Source organism: Phalacrocorax aristotelis, chromosome 1 (assembly GCF_949628215.1).
Source record: "Phalacrocorax aristotelis chromosome 1, bGulAri2.1, whole genome shotgun sequence".
Taxonomy (NCBI): domain Eukaryota; kingdom Metazoa; phylum Chordata; class Aves; order Suliformes; family Phalacrocoracidae; genus Phalacrocorax; species Phalacrocorax aristotelis.
In genome coordinates, this window is record NC_134276.1 from 195,890,884 (window position 1) to 195,910,639 (window position 19,756).

The 19,756-nt window shown below is 39.8% G+C and overlaps 1 protein-coding gene across 4 annotated transcripts; it reads right to left on the bottom strand.

Annotated features, from left to right (window-relative positions):
• Window positions 1–4,673: 4,673 nt before the first annotated feature.
• Window positions 4,674–18,310, bottom strand: ZNF800 (zinc finger protein 800). 4 transcript variants are annotated; one of them, XM_075081221.1, is made up of 6 exons: window positions 18,167–18,289; window positions 17,414–17,524; window positions 15,077–15,172; window positions 11,695–11,838; window positions 7,774–9,535; window positions 4,674–6,373 (listed from the first exon to the last, which is right to left on the bottom strand). In XM_075081221.1, coding segments are annotated over exons 2-6 (2,064 nt in total). In that variant the 5' UTR covers window positions 17,475–17,524; window positions 18,167–18,289; the 3' UTR covers window positions 4,674–6,372. The 4 variants fall into 4 exon arrangements, with proteins under 4 accessions (XP_074937322.1, XP_074937320.1, XP_074937319.1 ...); XM_075081219.1 differs by lacking the exon at window positions 4,674–6,373 and having other exon boundaries at window positions 6,819–9,535; window positions 17,414–17,521; window positions 18,167–18,310; XM_075081218.1 differs by lacking the exon at window positions 4,674–6,373 and having other exon boundaries at window positions 6,819–9,535.
• Window positions 18,311–19,756: the final 1,446 nt, after the last annotated feature.

Genomic DNA, 19,756 nt, shown 5'->3' on the forward strand with positions numbered 1-19,756 from the left:
TCAGAAAAAGAAAAAAAAAAACCACACACACAAACACCACACCAGAACAAAACAAAACAACAACAAAAACACACCCCAAACAAACAACTCTCCCTCCCCAAATGCTTACGATGTTCCCAAGATGCCCCCGGACTGTAGGAAGAGTATGTTAAATTCCTGAAGGCAAGTCAGAACAGTCGACCTTGGCACTACTCTTAGGTAAATGATGGGACCAAAGAGAGTGTCTGCCTACTGTCTTGTCTTCATAGAAACACACCACAAGGGGCAAGGCAGTTCCCTCAGAAGGGCATTTGCTGGAGTCATAGGTTTACCAAAGGTAATTCTAGCTTTGGACACCAAGAGGAGAGAGGAGGGTAGTCAGTGCACATCACCGAAGATGCCCCTCACAGGCTTTGCCATCAGTCTCCAAATGGTTCTCCACAACAGCTCTGTCCCCATGTCCCCAGGCAGTGAGGACACAGGTAATGTATAGGCTACAATAACAAAAAAAAAAAAAAAGAGACACTGGGTTACCATGGGACAACTGCTGCCACTGCCCTCAGCAAGCAGAAACAGGAAGAGGGTACCTCCACTTCTCTTTCCCTAAGGATGCCTGGGCATGGCTAGCTGGGAGATGCCTCCAGGCTGCTGGACAAACATGGGGAGGAGGGAGCCTGCAATAACACTAGTGGACTTCTAGGAGAAGCAAGAGGCTTGCAGCAAAAATCCACAGTCATGGTGGAAAAGCCTCAGGAGAGACAGCAGGCAGTTGGCACAAACCACAAAGACATTGAAACCTAGCTCATACTAGAAAGAATGACACCCGCATGCAAGGAGGGCAGAAGGAGCTTCATTTTTCAATATTTTTTTACATTTAAACTGGCAGATTCTGTTCCGATACAAAGTATTATTCCTCTACTTTAATATTTTGTGTTCTAATAGCATTCATATTTCACAGGCTGGAAGGCTGCCATTGTAGCCATTTAGAAGAAAACGTGGGACACACTCACCTCAAGGCTCTGTTCAACTCAACCCCATCATTTAAAGATGGATGTCTATACCTCAGCCTTGCTATCTAAATTCTCTCCAAGTAGCCCATCAACATTCTCTCACTTTCTTATTTTTACACAGATGTGCTACACATGCACAATTCCACGTCAGCATACCAAAAAGTTCATCTCGTGCATCCCTACTACATGCCAACACTTACACCCTATATCCTTACCCATTCCCAAGTCCCACATATGCACAGGAAAAATTACAAAATAGCACAGTGGAGTATACCATATAAAAGTGTTCTTTGAGGAGCAAATGTCCATATTTACCTACTGAGATTTAATAAACAAGAACAAAGTCTCCCACAATCTATTCAGTTCTGAGCAAGGTGGACAGAGACGTGCACTTGTTTTCCTCCTTTATACTGATGGGAACAAGTACTCTGAAACAGCAGACACCTGATCTCAAACCCTGTGAACCCAGACACATCTAATCGACTACCAGTTTGACACCATGCAATGTCTCGATGAATTTGGAAAGCTGTTCCCACTTTTGTATCTGAAAGAAATTATTGATCTCCAGTTACCTGCCAATATCATGGATATAATTTTGATGGAAAATGTGCTTTATACATTCAAAGGACGGAATGTCTCCATTTTAGGCTTGTTCATTCTTAGGTAGTTATGTTTCTTCAAAGAGAGAGTATCAGTTCAGACTTAGATATACTGTTATGATGGAAACTGATTACCATACATTGCACATCCACATCCATTTTAAGTCTAAGCTGCAACTGACCTGCCTTGCCACAAGACAGTGACTTGAAACCATCTTACTCATCCCTTTGTTTGCTGCAGAAAGTCACGAGCTGAGGAGAACTGTAAAACCACAACATCCTGGAGAATAAAACATCTGAGCAAGGGAGGGGAAAAAAATGTAAGAGCATGTGCACACCAGATATGCTGCAAACCCCAGACTGCGCTTTTTGGTTTACATTCTGCCCCAGAGCCCACTGAACTCTTTTAGGTAACATCAACAGCTGTGGGAAGGTCATCAAAGCAGACTGGTTTGCCCCTAATAAAGGAGCCGACTCCCAGGCTCAAAGCACATAAGTAGTGTGAAAGAGCAAAACCAGTTCAGCCAAGAGAGCTGATCTAGTTAGTGCTCCAGAAAGGCTTGTGCTGAGAGGACAGACCAGGTAAATCCGAGCTGCCTTAGACTGAAATGGCAGGAAAACAACCACCATCACAACAAAAATATACCAGTATTACCAGATGCTAACACATTTAGTGCAGTGGATCACTTACTCAGAGAACCTCAATCCTACCTATAACTGAGGTAAAAACACTATAAAATCTACTTCTGAAGAATAACATTATAGCAAGATACAAGAGCGCATCCTCCTCAGCCATCCAGACTCCACAGCAACCATGCCAGCATTGCTCCTGGCAACAGCGTGAAAGAGTACACAGTTTATTCTATTCTGAATAAAAATGTATCTGGCCTATGTGCTATCAAAGACTCAGGCTATCTTCATTTCCCACTAAATCCTCCAAAGTCAATGAAGATTACCAGTACCTTACCAATCCCCAACAGGATCAATGAACACAACCAATCCTAACTTTTCAAATCACATCCCACTTCATGTCTATGAAATAACTACTTTAAGACTGTAACTGAGGGATATTGGGAAGCAAGCTCCCTACAAAAGGGAACCAAAGCACATTCCACGTCATTCACTTCCCCTCTGCTCCCCTTTTCAAGATGGGTGGAGAACCTTTATACCCGGCCAGCAGTCCCACTTGGAAGTCTTCCTATCAGTACAAATACCTATGGTTCTCCATCAATATATTTATTGAGGTCCCATTCTTCTCTACTGCTCAACCCCCAGCCAACATACTGGTCTACCACTACGGTTAACCAATTGCTGTATTTCACTATTCAGCAAAAAGGAATGATGTGAACTATCTACCCACAGTTCTTTCAGCCACCAGTCAAAACTGGTTTAGTTTTCAAAGTACTTCAACCACTTCATCAGTCACACAAATCATTCACAAAGTAGCTTTAAGTTCATCCCAGCAGAAGCCAATCAAAAAACAAATGGTGATAATGACCATCAACTATTTAAGCTACAAGTTTTCTTTAATTCTCCTATAAAATTGAGGACACCAAACACTACAAGAACTTCCAGGCCCTGGAATCTAACCTTCCAGAAAGAGACAAGTAAAAGACAAAAATAGAAAACCCTCCAAAACTAAACACAAAAAAATAACACCAGGAAGACCAGACACCCTCAGCTGGGAGATGCTTAACTAAAGAAAAGGTGGTTTTGAGACAGAAGCCAGCATTTCATTAGACTTCAAGTCTGATGCCTTCAGTATCAGTTTCACTTGCTTACGCAAGATTTCACATCAATTACAGCTAGCTCCTCAAAGCCTTAGCATTATATATGTACCTCTTGGGGGGGGGGGGGGGGGGGAATCAGACAGGCTTCTATACAGAATGCTTAGATAGTCCTCAAAGTTTTCCATAAGGTATCCCATATTAATTCTGAATAAAAATCTCTTTAACAAGACTCAACCTTAATTCTGAAGGCCTACTGAAGACTTCACATTTGTCTTTGGCTAGGCCAAGCAAAACAAGCCAAACGAACGTGCCTTATCAATGACACAAGACTGCATCTTAATTAAGAGCTCATACCCAGACACATATATGTGTAACCCCACAGGTAAGCGCCCACATGGATCTTGACTATATTCAAACCTTTATTACAACTTCTCAGGATTTGTCAAAAAATGAGTGTTGGGTGAACTAAAAGCAATAACTAGCAACCCTTCTCCCTTCAAGTTTTTGTTTCCTCCCATTCAAGATGGTTGCATGGAAAGATTAAAAAAATAAAAATCACAAAATTGAACAAGTCCATCATAATCCAATAATTTATTTTCGCTACTGGAAAAAGAGAAAAACAAAGCTATTCCACAAGTCAGAATGAAAAGGAGACTTGTGCTTCAAAAGAGCTACCCCGTAGATTTAAACTCATGGGAAGATACTAAAAAAAAAAATAATTGTGGCAACTGCAAATTATTAAGCCACATCTTTAAGAAGACAGACACTACCCAAAGCTTCAAGTGGAACAGAACAATTCTGTAGCTCTGTTTTATCTCCATGGATACAGAACTGGAGATCCTTCAGAAGAAAGCTTACCTTTGAAACAGGAGTAACTTCACCTTCACGTATTTCAAGATGCAGACTGCACACAAACCCAGGACAGACAGCAGAAACCCCAAGGATTAGCTGAGAAATGAACAGCTATTCTACCTCTACACCTGCATTTTAATTTCCTAATCTTAATCCACAGGCATTCAGGAACATTAGTTAAAATGCACGTATATAAATATCTTGATGTCTTCCTTTACAAAAGAATAAACAATGATGATGGCAGTTCTTTTCTTATATTCCAACCATAAAAAGAAGTAACATTAGACGGCCACCAATATTATTTGCAATGCAAAACTAGGTAACCCTGTTTTCTTATTAAAAAAAAAAAACCAGCATAGCCTATATCCTTCAATATTGATACTCACTTTTGTTTTAAAAAGATAATAAACCCAAGCTTTGCTCAGTTAAGGAAAAGATACCTTTACAAGGAACAAAAAGCCAGTATCAACAGTGTGTTCTAAAAATATTGCAAGGGTCAGCCATCAGTGTGAAGTGTTCACTCCACAAGTGCCAAACTTTTAATAACAAAAAACCACATTTATTACAACAGAATATTACAAACAACTAGCTTCAGAGATCAAAGAGTAAAACTTTACAAAAATGCAAACATTGTAATTTCTGACTGTGGAGCAACAGATATTCCAGGTTTACAAACACGACATCTTTTTGTTTATGCACACTTAAAAGTGATTTCCAGTCTGCTTTATTTTCCATCAAATACAGTACATTTATCCAAACAAAAGCATGTACATTCAATATAGAACATTTTGAGCAACAGCTACAGTCCAGCTCCCATTCACAGTATTTTTAGTGCAATGCACTAACAGGGCCAAATATTTCTCTATCCATAAAAGTATTTTTACTCCTGATCTTGTGATCAACTTTTTTAGATATACTTTATACAAAAAGTATATATGAACACGAGGCACCTCCCTAAGTAAGGGAGTGAACCTATATAAAAAACATGGTATTTCTTCTGATGTACAATACCTTTCAAATTGTAGCAATTTGACACAAATCACTAAACAAAATATTTTCTAAAACGTAAAAAAAACCACCCCAAAACGAAACCAAAAACCCCCAAACCACTGACGCATGAAACCTGCCAAGAATTTCATAATGGTAGGCATGCGACTGTTTTACTACAATCTTGATTAAAAGGTTAAAAAAAGGGTATCTAAAACATTTTCCAAATTATACAAAGTCAAGTGCTACCTATAGTGGTCATTCATGATCTTGAGAGAAAAAAATATTTTGAGTTTCTCCCATACTATCCTCCCTTTTTATTAATATTTAATGAAACAAGCTAACATTATAAGTGGTTGTGCACAGATTGTCTGTCTATAATACATCAGCAAATATTCACTACCTTCATATTAACATTAGTGTGTTGATCTTTCAAAAAATAAACTGAAAAAATAAACTGCAACTATCATTAAAGTGCTTGTGTAAATTTTTTTTAAAAAATTTAAGAATAGAGGAATGTGGGTATTCTTGTAAACTTCCTAGATGTTTACAAAGTTTTACTATGAACCACTTATGGAAACAAAATGGAGATCTTTTAAGCAACTTCAGTACAGTGAAATTCAGACTGTCCCAGAACTGGGAAATTAGTCGTTATGAACAAACTGATGTTATGGCAAATACTAAAAATTAGTACAATTCAGCCAACATACACTACATTGTTTGCTCTTATACATTCATTTGTAATAAATTTAAAACAGTGTATAACACAACATTTGCCAAAGTAGGATATCACAAAAAAGTTAGAGCTGTTCATCAGTTAGCGCTACCAGGGGGGACTAGTATGCACGATGAGCTCTCTGAAGATGATTTCCTGAATGAGGAACAAAAACCTTCCTCCAAAGCTGCTGTTCATTAACTCGCCTCTGTACTTTTTTTCATTTCAGAAAGTTCATTCTATGCTGTGTCAAACCTCAGCTGCATAGAGATTACGGCTAATTCAGAAGCACGCGTGCATTTCGATTACTTCAGTGTTTTGGGAGGAGGCACTGTCCTACAAGCAGGCAGAATGGCTATTAATTTAGTAAGAAAACAACAGCTTATGAAAATATTTCCTCCTTATAGTAATGTTATCAAGACATTAGCAGTTCCAACAACAAACTAAAGTCTTTTTTCATTCAAATGAACTCCAAACTTTCCGAACATCACTTGAACCTATCTGAGGAGAAATGGGAATAAATTAATACTTTGAGTTTACCCATATAATTCTGTTTTAAATTACACAACATAAATAATTTACAAGGCTAAATTTTTAATTCTTGATCAAAATGCAGAAGTCACTCCTCCTCTTAAATTCAGCATAATTCAGGGTCCTGAAGCTCAGTTCATTTTTGAAGTTCCATCCCACTTAGCCAGGATTTGTTACGAACTCACAAAAGCACCAGATTACAACTTAACATAGCTGGGTAGCAATTTACTACAAAAGCTGAACTCAGATCAAATTACCTTTTGGGAAATAGGAATTCAGAGTTGAAATATATAACAAGGCACATATACTTGGTTGTCTTTTCACCAAATATGCTAGAAAGATAATTCTGAATAAGGCTGTTAAAAACCCTTATAGGTATCACTACTGGCTCTTTTCATTATAATTTTTTGTACAATCCCCCAACGTTCAAGCATCAGCCGGTCATTCTGAAACACACACTGACCACATACGTAGGTTATTTCCTTTTTTAAAAGGTCCTTTTAAAAATAGGCCGTCTTTAACATGAAGGCTATGGAAAACTAAGAAACTACGCATACAACCCCTCCACATGTAAAAAAATTCCCAGAGTACCATATAAGCAGAAGTTTAGAAAATTCTTGGCCAGACTTCTACACATATTTAGGCTTAAAACAAAAATTCTTGATGAGACTCAAACACTTTAAAAAAATAAATGACCAGAAGTCTCCAAACCCGTGCTTATATAAATAAGCATTGGAAGAATCAAATCCTAAGTCTGATAATTTTAAAGGTGTTTGTAGGCACCTACCTCATACTGATTTCAAATCAAAACAATTAGGCATCCAAATTACATTCCAAAAAACTGTTCTACGTCCTTTTGTTGACAGGGCATAGGCAACGCGCATTCAAATTTAAAAAAAAAAATGCACAAATGATAATTCCAATAAGTTCTTAGGGTTTTTTTCTGTCAACAGCTTTTACTGTAGTACCTTTAGTACTTCTTCAACTGGGTCACAGAGATTAACAGGTTAAGTTATTCAAACCAAAGAAAAGTACTACTAATTTTTAAAAATTACTATTTTAGAAATGTATATATATTAGCTTGATTACAACAGATGCCTTAAGACAATTTAAAGAGTTGACTCAGTTCAGTTTAATCTATATTCTATTCCAACTTCTTACAATGACAAATTTAGAAATTAAATCTTCTCCAAAACACTAAAAACAAAATTTAAGAGACAAATTTGACATCTACCTTAGTATTTAAGCCACTAAACCATAAAATCTACAGAAAAATGTTTTCAGCAATAAATCAACAACAGCAAAAGAAAAGCAGTGGTTTTGTTTTGCTTTAAAAAAAGAATGACAAAACACTTTCTCTTTTTCCTCACCAGACAACAGCTTTAGATCTTGTACTTCTGCCTTTGGTTTTATTTTCTTCAGGTGAATGAGATACATTTGCTTTGTGGGTTTTCTTATGATGTTCTAGAAAAGCTTTTCTGGCAAACGCTTTCCCACATTTATTGCATCGGTGCAGAGAAAAGTTTTTTGTTACTTTTACTTCAATGCCAACATCAGCCCCTTCATACTTTTTATTGGGAGAATTAGAGGTGACATCCTGTTTTGAACCAATCTGTTTTGTTTCATCCCTCTGAGGGCCTCTTTTTGTCACCTTATTTAGAACAAGATCAATTGGCTTTTTTATTGCTCTAATTTCTAAACTTGCAGTTATTTTCCCAAGGTAGCGTGGTGACTTTTTATGAACTACGGTTATATGCCTTATCACATCACGTTTGCGACGTGTTTCATAAGAGCAGAGTGGACACCTGTAGTATTTAACATAAATGTTATTTCCATCTGTGTGTAATTCAATGTGTTTTGTCAAGTTCTGTTTAGAAGTAAATTGGCGTTTACAAAGTTTACAGTAAAGCTGCTTGAAGTCAAAGCCAGCTGAAAGTTTTGGCTTCCTGTTTTTTTGCTGGCCACCTGCAGCAGATGCATTGGTTGATTTAGAGGTTGATTTAGCAGTTGATTTACAGGTTGATTTAGTGGTTGATTTAGAAGTTGATTTAGGGTTTTCAGGGTCCTGTTTAACTTTATTTTTCTGTGCTGACGGTGTGCTCTTTTTCTCATTTGAATGATTTGTTCCCTTTAATTCATTCTGTGGAGAAAGGGCAATGGAAGGGGGTGAAGGTTCTACAGAATCTGCTGGTTCAACTTTTACTTTTATTTCTGTGCCATTGGCAGTATTGTTGGGTCCTTTCTCTCTTTTAGAGTTCTTTCCAGAAAGAGTTATCTTGTGAACAATTTGCATGTGCCTTTTCAGCATTATTTGTGAACTATATTTTCTCTTGCACAGAAGACATTTGCATGCAGTTAAATTGTATTCAGCCTTTGAAGACGACTTTTGTTTTCGGGTCTTAAAAGATTTTTTAGCAGAAACTGTATCCAAGAACAAAGGTTGCCCAGGCTTTGTAGCTATATCAGGAGTAATGGAATCTCTTCTTAGTCCTCTATGAACTTCATCAAAATGCCTCCTTACGTTGGCTTTTGTAGCAAATGATTTGTAACACACAGGACAACTTCTACCTAATGTTACAAGAACATTCTTATTTCGTCCTTTCGCAGAGCACTGATTTGGTTTCTTTTTTGTTTCTATGTACTTCTTGAGCTCTTCCATCTTTTTTTTGTGCACTTTTCGAATGTGCCGGCGTACGCTGCGTCTGGAATGAAATTCTTTCCTACAAAGGCAACATATCAACTGGTGGCCAAAATCAGAATTGTCCAGAGAGTCCAACTCAGGATTCACTGCTGGAGGCTGTTCTTCAGGAGTAGGTATCACCTTGTTTGTGACGGGATCAGGAGGAGGTAATTCAACAGTCTCCCCAGCTGGGACTGGGGCTGGAGCTGAAACAGTCTTGGGTTGCTCAGTGCTGGGTTCCTGTATCTGTACTGGAGCTTGATCAGGGGTACTATTGCTTTCTGTGTTCTCTTCTGGGCTATCAGTCCTTGATACATATTGAAACACAGCATTCTGATTAGTTTCTATAGGTTCCAATTTAATTACATATTCTTGCTTATCTACCCTTGGATAGATTGCTTCCAGGAGGTCATTTATGGCTTGACTCTGCTTATCATTTATGTCTGGGAAGTCTGTGAAAAAAGGCAAAGGTATTTTTTAATGATTTGGTAATTTCAAATTATTTACATTTCAAATTAGCTTTTAACTACTGTGTCAATTCAGCCACCGAATTTGCACAAAACCTGTATTTGTACTATTTTTCTGACCATTTACACTTAGAGGCTTTGAGTAATCAGCACAAGTTACTTTTTTTACTAAAAGCCAATACTGGGAGTACACCCTTCTAGTGTGCTAATGTGAAAGTCATCTAAACTAAAAATTAATTTGCTTGGAATTAAACTGATCTTTAAAAATATCTATCAATTGCAAAAATAACGTCATACAACTAAGCTTGTTCTGCAGGTGTGCAGCTAAGCCTGAAGTACCATTAGAAATTCATTTTCCTACTGCTGCAAACAGGCATTCTCAATAAAGGAATCTAATTCTGGAAAAAAGCTCTTCTCTTTGAACAGTCCTTAAGAAGGAGTGAAAAGCCTGTGTAACCTGAGCACTGCATGAAGATATAAGTAGATAAGAGAGAACTTAACTTCTGGGGCAGGGAAAGCTTTTAGTAATACCACAGCAGTTAGTAGGCTCAGTGATACAGTAAGATAGTAAACGCTAAGGACAGAAAAATCCTGTATTATTCAGGGGGAAAAAAAACCTGGACTAATTTCTGAAAACAAAAACTGAACAAGTTATTTTAAGAAAGAGTAACTTCACCAAGGTTCACCAAAGGTTCATCCTGTGTTCTACCCTGTAATGAGTTGGAGCAGACTTAAATGGCAAGTAGATACAGGGATTCTCCTTGTTTGTCTGATGCAGTAAATTTCTCAAGCTGAAGTTTGCCTTTAAAGTACTATTTTAATATACCTAGTTTCCAAAAAGTTTATTCAAATGCTTTTTAAGCATTTATATTCTTGGATACCACAATGTTAAGCAGTGGTTTTTCATTTGTTTTACTGGACAGTAAAGTTATCGGTATTTCTGGTAATTTTGCTGAATATCCCATAGCGTTTGTGTTATGGAAAAAAAGAAAAACAAATGATTGCTCCCATTTACCTTCACATCATTCACGATTTTGCAGGCCTCAGTAACATCCTGTTTTTAAATGCCAAATTAGTTCAGCGATCTAGTTCCCAGCATGATACACTATGCATCTGCACTGGCATAACTAAGAATCCAGGGCCTAGAACCACCCTGCTCCAGGTGTCCCTGCTCAAGCAGGGAGGTTGGACAAGATGATCTCCAGAGGTCCCTTCCGACCTCTGCCATTCTGTGATTCTGTGCTACAGCAAAAAGGTGAGGCACTGAGATGATACAGTTCACAGTTATCCACAATGATTTGAAGATGTAACTCCTGGTAACAGCTACTTAAAACCCCACACTTAGTCAGGGTTGCTCCTTCCACACTGTCAGCAATACATGAAAAGAGTGTCAGTACAAGAAATATGCTATTTTGTTGCTCAGAACTCGTCTTTTAACACTGAATTTTTTAACACCTTTTGCAGTCAGCTTCAAATGGGACTATCTATACAATTTCTATAAAAAGTTCTTTTCAGACTTCTTAATGATTATACTAACAGATTACATCTCAAAAAAGTCATCAGGGAATAGTCTTTGGAATTTTTCAACATGGAGATGCTGAACTTTTACTCCTACCTCTTGTTCACTATCTTTTAATTATATTTATTGAAAAAACTCCCACTTTATTCAATAATCATACTGGAAAATTATGGATATTGATCCAAGCCACTTTACAGGATCCAGCTGAAGTCCATCAGGGCTATGCTGATCTAAAAATGAAAAGCCTTTTTAGATCCACACTTTTCCATGAGATTAATTCCCCAGTCTTTTGGCATACTTTTCGGTATCAAGAGGGAAAGAGAGGAAAGAAAAAGGGGAAGACAGAACACAAAGTGTTAACAGTGACAGCCTTTATTAAAAAGCTGGACATATATACTAGCTATCAAATTATGACATTGACATGGGTCTTGGTTCTCAATGCATATTAAGTCAGTGCTGTAACTTCTTTACTACCATAAAAGTGATCTACACATGTTACTATTGAAATTTAATTCCACTTTTTTTTTTTTTGCATTGTTTCTGGTATGTTTGCATAAATGGTATAGAAAGATAAGTTTCTCAACTTCAGATAGCTTTATTAAATATTTCAATTAGTAAGACTTACTGTCATCCATCTGGAGACTTGGAGGACAATAAAACTTTTTATGAGTAATTAAATTTGGTAACCCTCTGAAGAGACTCCGGCACAATTTACACTCAAAAATGGTGTCCACATCTTTTAACAAGATATGTTTAAGTTGTTTAGTTCCTGTAATAAAAGACATGTTACACTTAAGGTTTACTGTTCATCTTTTAATTCACATCATCCCATGGAACTGAAACATTTTAAAACATGACAATTATAACAGCATTTTATCTTGTGTTAGTGCTACTTCGTTGCACTGTAAGTTTGATACATACTCCAAGTTTCACTATGGAAACAAGACTAGTTTGAAACAAAAAAAAAAAAGAGAAAGTCAAGGATTACGCACGTTACAGTTTACAGGGAAAGCACAATGATTTACAGTGAAAAAACTAGCAGCTAACATTAGGAAGGAATCCATAAGACAGCATCTGGTTGCTGCAATACAATAGCCCAACCAGAAAGAATAAGCACCTAGAACTTAGAGAAGCCTGCAGTATTTTTTCTTTAAGCTTATTCAACAGTTCTAAGAAAACAAGACATATACAGCTATTTCATGTAAAAACAGCGCCCAGTAAGGCAAAAAGCTAGAGCATACAATAAAACAAAGAGAGGTCAACAAATGTTACTGTATCTAGGTATCTGACCCAAGATCAAGATGATGATGCTTAGGCAAGAAAGTAGAACTGTAGACATATTTTCAGCCTGCTGAAAGGAAAATACATATAATTTAAGTCAGAAACTTTTCTGTTAAAACATAGGCAGTGTGACAAAACATGCATGTTTGAGGCTATAATACATTGTGTATTCAAAAAACGAAAACCAAAAACCACAGACATACAGCTCGATCTAGCATTGTTGATGTATTCCAGTTCACGCCCTGCTTAAAGAACTAAAGGATTCAGAGTTTAAGTTACACTTCAAACCCACTCCTTCATTTCTCATCTCATGAAAATTATGAACATAATGCCTATAACTAGCAATAGTTTAATAAATGATGAATACTTACTTTTCTTCTTATAATGGAATAAATAAAAATTTATCAAAATTAGCCCAACAAGCAAAAATATAACGAAACTGGACCATGAATATATTATAAATAGTAGTACTACATAATTTTTTGCAACTGAGTTTTAACAAAGCCAGGTGTCTTCTCATTCTTCAAAAATTGCTTAAAAATGGAACCCAAACTTGACTATCTGAGGCTACTGTCTAGTTTCTGGCCTCTCCTATGCCTTTCCTGAGCCACAGTCCCAGGCTCTTGTCTTTTCCTCTCACTGTTCGCTCTTCAAGTGTTAATAACCTCACTTTCATCTGACCCTTATTTTTATACACTACTGGACAAATATTTAGATTTGTGAAAACTCCAAATTTGAGTTGTACAGAGTTCCCCCACAAGCAAGTTGTTTATTCAGATCTCACCAACCAATGTTTGAATTTCTGCATATAAAGAAAACCACTGACAAAAACCCAGCTGAACAAAACTGAAGATGCTCCATGTAAAAGTTAACAAATATAATTCAAACAAAGGGCCTCCAATTTGGTGACAGCACACAATGAACCAAAATTTGGTCATGTTGTTGATGCATGTCCTAGCCACAAATCCCTCTCCCAAACAAACAAAAAAAATCATCTAATTCTCCACTATTTCCTAATCAGTGGACACACAAGCCCCTCATTCTCTCTCCTGTTATACTGGTATTTCTGTCTCTTTCCGTTCAGGACTGAAGTGTTTCTGTCTAACCCAAATTACTGGGTTTAAGAATTACTGGGTGAGATTAAAGGATTTACGACATACTGGAGGTCAGACTAGATGACACGGTAGTCACTCTGGCTTCAAACCAACCTTATGCAACTACGAAGATTTTCACTGGTGGGAGTAAAAAACTTATTGGTCCTTTTGATCTTTAGATCCTGTAGATCTTTAGGTACTTCTGGAAACAGCAAATAAATCTAAAACATCCACTGGTTTTGTGGACATAGCAGGCAGAGAAAAAAATAATCATCTCATTCTTCACCAACTTCAGACTGTGGCAACAGTCTTCTGCCAGCACATTCTGCCTCCATTTTACTGAAGCCTTCTCAGTTTTATAGTTACATCTAATTAGGGAAGGTGGTACTTTGTCAAATTCTGTTAATATTTGTAAACGTTGATACTAGAATAACATCATAGTCACAAGAAATCAGTACAGAGCATTGGTTATTACAAATACTTCTTTGGCAAAAATATCAAAGTTTATGCCTTTAGCAAGCAATTTGTTTTTAGGAAAAAAAAAGATCCAAATTAATCTGTAAATGCTTTGGATGACAGAAGCTTCTGCTAAAATCACTTAAATAGTTATGGACAATACTCTGGCTTTAATCTCTATTTCTTTATCACAAGAATCAATTTCTTTCCATAACAGCTTCCCTGGTGCAGATGACTGAAGGTGTCACGGTAAGCTATCAGTTTAACACCTGCCAGCGAGGACAATCGGGAAGCAGCCCAGAGACAGAGTACTTGCATATAGTTCACGGTATTACCAGCACAGATTCCATTAATCTGCTTCAAGCTGAAGAAGCCTGCCATGAAAATCTGAGGCCTTAGGCAACCTCAGCCTAACTAAAAAAGATTACTAATAATGACTCTCATATCTAGTTCTTCTTGTATTAAGTTGTTGAAATGCTAATGGAAAATTTAAATATTGTCCCGTTCTACAAGACTCAGCCTAGACATGCATCCCACTACATAGCAACAATGATTTATACATGAAACGTTTCACACCTATAAACAGCAATATGTGGAAAAATCTAGAAACATATAGATAGTAACATTAAAGACATCACTTTTATTTTTTTAATAACTGCTGTGTTCTTGCAGCAAGGGTTGTGAAAATAAAATGTTTGGTTTCCCATATCGGGGGCATATAAACATTCAAGGTTTCAATCATCTCTGGCACACTCACCCAAATGCTCAGCGTTAGTCTTATGTTCACTGCTATGTATTGCAACTCCCCAAAACAATCAAGGAACACCTTAAAAGTAACATGATAAAGCAATTCTAAAAAGTTCAGGATAAACACTAAATTTTCTCTTCATCTCAGGAGTTTTAGGATAAACTCATTAATAACAGCAGGAAGGATGACACACAGCAGAACAACAAACTAATTTTTAATGTTTTTGAAAGGTAATTATACAGCAGGAGCTGCACCTTCGCTACTTTATACAAAAACCCTTATTAAAAGGAACAGCACCTAATTCCAAAAAGCTACAAATAGTTGGCAAATATGTTGAAAGTCAGACGTTGGTTATTTTAATATACTAAATATACATAAACCTTACAACAAGGTACTGAGCTTCTTAAGAGTCAGGAATAATTTCATACCTGATCGAAAACACTCAATGATTTGTTGAATACCAGATTTTGATGTTTGCAGAGGCTGCTGTAATAATGGAGGGTCACCAGGTTCCAACAGATGGACTGGAATATATAAAAGGATAATAAGCCATTAGAAAACACTCAAGTGATTTTTATTAAGTTATAGATTTTCTGTGCCTATAGTAAACTACCTAAAAAGAAAGGCCAGGACTACAGTAAAAGTTGCCTTACTCAAAAAATTTCATCTACATTAAATTTAAAAACAGTCAATACTGAATTTTCCAGCCATGGTAACATCTGACAGTTTGCTGTCATTTTCATTAAAGAAAATGTGTATTCAAAGCTACAGGTATCAAACACAAAAACATATAAATATATAAAAGCAAATCAACCCACTAGAAATTTACAGCAATTAAAGCAATTCCCCAGAACAGTCTACTTGACTCCCATCATTCAGACCGAAACAGATGTACGAAAAAGTATTACCAAATGCTGTACTTCACAGGGTACTCTGGGATTTCAATGTTACCAGTACACACCTAAGCACTGAATCCAAATTTAAATTTGTAATAGTCAGAAAAAAAGCACAAGCATAGATACGTAGTATATACCAAAAATAGCTATTATAATCTTTTTAACCAATAAAACCACATTCAAGAAATGCTTCTGGTTCAAGCAAACTCCTGAAGTAATACCTTATTTCTGAAGCTTCATTCCACATCACAATCTTTGTAAAATCCATTTAAACTATTTATTGATCAGAATGTTTATTAGTTATTCCAATACGCAGTATTTATGCATATGAAAATTAACAGCGTTCCGTTGCTGTATATGCATATGGCAATTAAGCTTTGACCACAGGGAAAAATCAAATTTAAATGAGTAAGAGCACTTACTCAAGCATGTGTTTGCCAAATCAATCATTAGTTATTTTGTCAATAAGAAATTAAAAAGAAGACCTAACTAGCTTTGTACTTCATAAACTGGCTCCTACCTTATCCATTTGGTTTGATTTTTAACCCCACTGTAAAGTTTCCATTTTTAAATGAAGCAAGAAAAGAATTATTTTTTATAAAGTGCAGTAGACATATAGTATAAAACTATTCAGAGTTATTAAGTGCAAACAGATTAAACATATTTTGATAGGAAATTTGTTCTAAAAGATGTAAGGTTATAAATAAATTCAAGCTGAAAAGAAAGTCAGAAAGAAAAGCAGTCTAAGAAAAGAACGACAGAATGAACACTCCACCCAACCATGCTGGCCCCATAATATACTATTATATATATGAACACGTAACAACCATTACAAATCAGCTAATCGTTTGGGGATCTCTAACACAATGGCATATTGTATTCTACTAGCCTATTCCCTATTCTTCAAAATAGTATATTTTGGTTTGTATACGGCCTCTAATATGCATGCGCAACACCCACTGACATCAAGAGGGGTGACATATGTGAAGCAGACATAACACACCACTTATCTGTAAGGCAAGAGAATTATTTTCGCTTTTTTAAAGCATTAGAACAACTCAAAACCATTTCATCTGAAACACAAAGAAATGCTTCTACTGGCTGAACAATACCTACTCTCAAATTACGTCTGATTAAAGGAGGATTATCAAAGTTGCCGTACACTTTCAACTATTAATTCCCCAAACAGATGCTTTTCTTTTCAAAACACAAGTGAAAAGCATCCAGATAACAAACTCTACAAGGCATCAAGAAAGGAACCAAATTTCCTTTTAGGCTACCAATTGTAACAGTAGACAGAACAATTACAAAAAAAAAAAATAAAACTAGCAAGTTGCCTGAACCTTCAGAGTATTCATTATACTTTCCACTGATGGCATCTTCCATGTCACACAGCAGTGGAATGCAAGCAGCCTTTTCAGGACATGGGGGGTTTTTTCTCCTCTGAGAGTACAATCTTCAAATTCATCAAAGCTCACCAGAGAAGATGTAAAGTAAAAACATAAATGGCAAATTCAAGATATTGCCAGAAATGTCATTTTACAAGAAATTCAGAATATTACACTTTCTGGAAGCAAAAAGGCCAGTCATTTTGCAAAACTTCTTGCCTCCCTCTGCTCAGTGCATACAATGCCCATGTGGTGGCTTGGGGATTATTGCACATCCTGCAGGAACTGAGAAGTTGTCTTCCCGAAATAGTTTTAACGTGACAGTTCAAGGGTATCAAAAAAGCATTTCCAAACAAAACTGAGAAATTTTTCATATCCAAAACTGTCACTAATGATGCACGCCTGCACCATCCCAGCAGTTTCTGCAAGCTTTCAGCGAAGGAGATAAGTAAAACGGCCAAAGCATCACACACCACTGTACCTGGTTCACAGCATCCATGGTGATGGTGGTCAGTCTGACAACACTTGTCCCTTAGAGGCATTTTCCGTGCGCACGACCTACTTTCCTTCTACATCCAGCAGCTCGTTTCTGCTAAAATAAGCAAATTAACTGTCACCCCCGCAGCGCGGGCGGCTCAGGAGAGCGCTGACCTCCCACGCCCACTTCCCACGACAAGCAGGCCAGGAGCCAGCGGCACCCCCCGCGCAGGGGAAAGTTTCCATTGTTTACAGCAGGTCCCACAACGCCCTCTGCAACGGCCGCTGCGCCCAGCCCGGCCGCCCCGCTCCGCTCCCGCCTGGCCCCGGGACCCGCCGCCACCTGCGCCCCGGCCGGCGGGGGGGGGGGGGGGGGGGGGGGCAGCCCCCGGCCCAGCCACCCTCCTCCCCACAGAGCCGAGCCGAGCCGCCCGTCCCCGCGCCCCCTCAGCGGGCGGCTCCCGCCGCGCCGCTCTCCCGTCGCGCTCCGTCCCCACCTCCCGGCCCTCCTCCCGCCGCCGGGACGGCGCCCCTCCGCTCCCGCGGCGGTGCCGGGGCTGGGGCGGGGGCAGCTGGGTGCCGGCAGCCCGCGGCCGCAGCCCGTCCGCCGCCGGGGCCGGAGCCGGAGCCGGGCGCGCCCGCCACGCGCCAGCCCGGGCGGGGAGGGGCGGGCAGGCGGCAGGTGACAGCGGGCGCCACGCGGCGCCGCCGGGAGAGGGAAGGCGCGGCGGGCGGGCGGGCGGCAGCGGGCCCCTACCTGGGAGCGGACGGCCGGCTTCTCCCTCCCCGAATAAAACTTTATTCTCCGCTGTCCCGCCAGAGCGGCGGCCGCTGACCCCGGAGCCGGATGGGCACGGGGGCAGGAAGTGACTGCGGCCCTGGCGGCGAGGGGCCGCGCACTGCGCAGGCGCCTCGCCCGCCGCTCCCCCCCTCACCCCCCCCCCCCCCCCGCCCCGGGGCCGCACAGGTGCCGGGCGGCGGCTCGCGGCGGGATGGGGCGCGCGGCGGCCGCTGGGCGGCTCGGTTAAGCCCGGCTCGGTTAGGCTCGGCTCGGCCCGGCCGGGGGTGTGGCGCTGCACTGCGGCGGGTCGGCGCGACTGGGCATTCCAGCGCCGAGGGGGTCGCGGGGGCGGCCTGAGGGGGAGCGCCGCGCCGCGCCGCGCCGGCCTCAGGGGCTAGCTGCGGCGCGGAGGGCTCGGCGGGAACCGAGAACCGGCGCCGTCCTTGTCCCTGTGGGGGGAAAGGCTCGTCGCGGAGCTCTGCAGACGCCGGTGCTGTGCAGAGCTGCCCCAGGGCACCGGTGCTCGGACACCAGCGGGAGCAGGCACCGCCACCTGAAGTGGCATTTCGGCCCCATCTCAGCCTGGTCGCCTTTATTACAGTTAAAAAAAAACCCAAAACAAAACAAAGAAAACACCACAAACCACCGGTTGTTCTGGTAAATTCACCACGGGGAAAGGTAGATGATTGTTTTCAACACCTGGAGGAAAGGCTCCTTTTCTAAGGGATTTCTGTGATGTTCATTATTAAGTATTGGCAAGAGGTCGCTGGCGCACTGTCGTGAATGCCCAGGCAGCTGGTGTCTCCAGATAGGTTTCCACAGGGCGTCTGCTTAATCCTGCACTCTGTTAGCACACTTGTGGCAGCTCGGGTTGGTGAAAAGGTACTTGCATGGTTTTTATTTTTTACCCTGGGTGCAAGACGTTGTCCTGTCAGCCCATTCTCCAGCTTGCTCAACGTTTCCTCATAGGGCACCCCTGTCCCCCGGCACATCAGCTGCTCCCCCAGGGTCACACCATGCAGGTGCTGAGGGTGCGCTCCAACTCACTGTCCAGACCTCTGTGTTAAGCAGCATAAGGCCCAATATTGCTCCTTGAGGACCACCACCCGTAACTAGCTGCCACTAACATTTCAAACTACTGACTGCAACTCTTTGGCCCTAACCATCCAGCCAGCTATATACCATATGTGCCTGCCTTGTAGTCTTCCCACCCAGTTATATTCAGATTTGGCTAGAGGGATGCCATAAGAGCCCATGTTTTTAGCTACAGTTTCTAGCTAAAATCCAGATAAATGATACCTTCTGCTTTTCCCTCATCCGCATTTCCCTCAGCCACTCACTTTACCTTATAAGACAATGAGATGGGTTAAGCAAAATTTGCCCTTCTGTCATCCCCCTCTCCACTTTTAGTAATTCCAATTAAATTAACATAAAGTACTATTTGATTTGTTGCAGGGGAAGGGGAGGATGCTTGTTTTTGGAGGATGGCCAACTAGCAGCTGAAATCTTAAGTGCTTTTTCATAACTTCTGTGTTTCACTCTTAAGGAAGACAAGAAAAAATGGGC

What these genes read in the sequence shown, in the direction of transcription:
- ZNF800 (XM_075081219.1), bottom strand. Translation starts at nt 17,474, where the DNA reads ATGCCTCTAAGGGACAAGTGTTGTCAGACTGACCACCATCACCATGGA. An exon ending in CATTGAGTGTTTTCGATCAG is followed by an intron (nt 11,839 to 15,076) that starts GTATGAAATTAT and finishes CTTTTATTACAG; the next exon opens with GAACTAAACAACTTAAACAT. An exon ending in AAGTCTCCAGATGGATGACA is followed by an intron (nt 9,536 to 11,694) that starts GTAAGTCTTACT and finishes CTTTTTTCACAG; the next exon opens with ACTTCCCAGACATAAATGAT.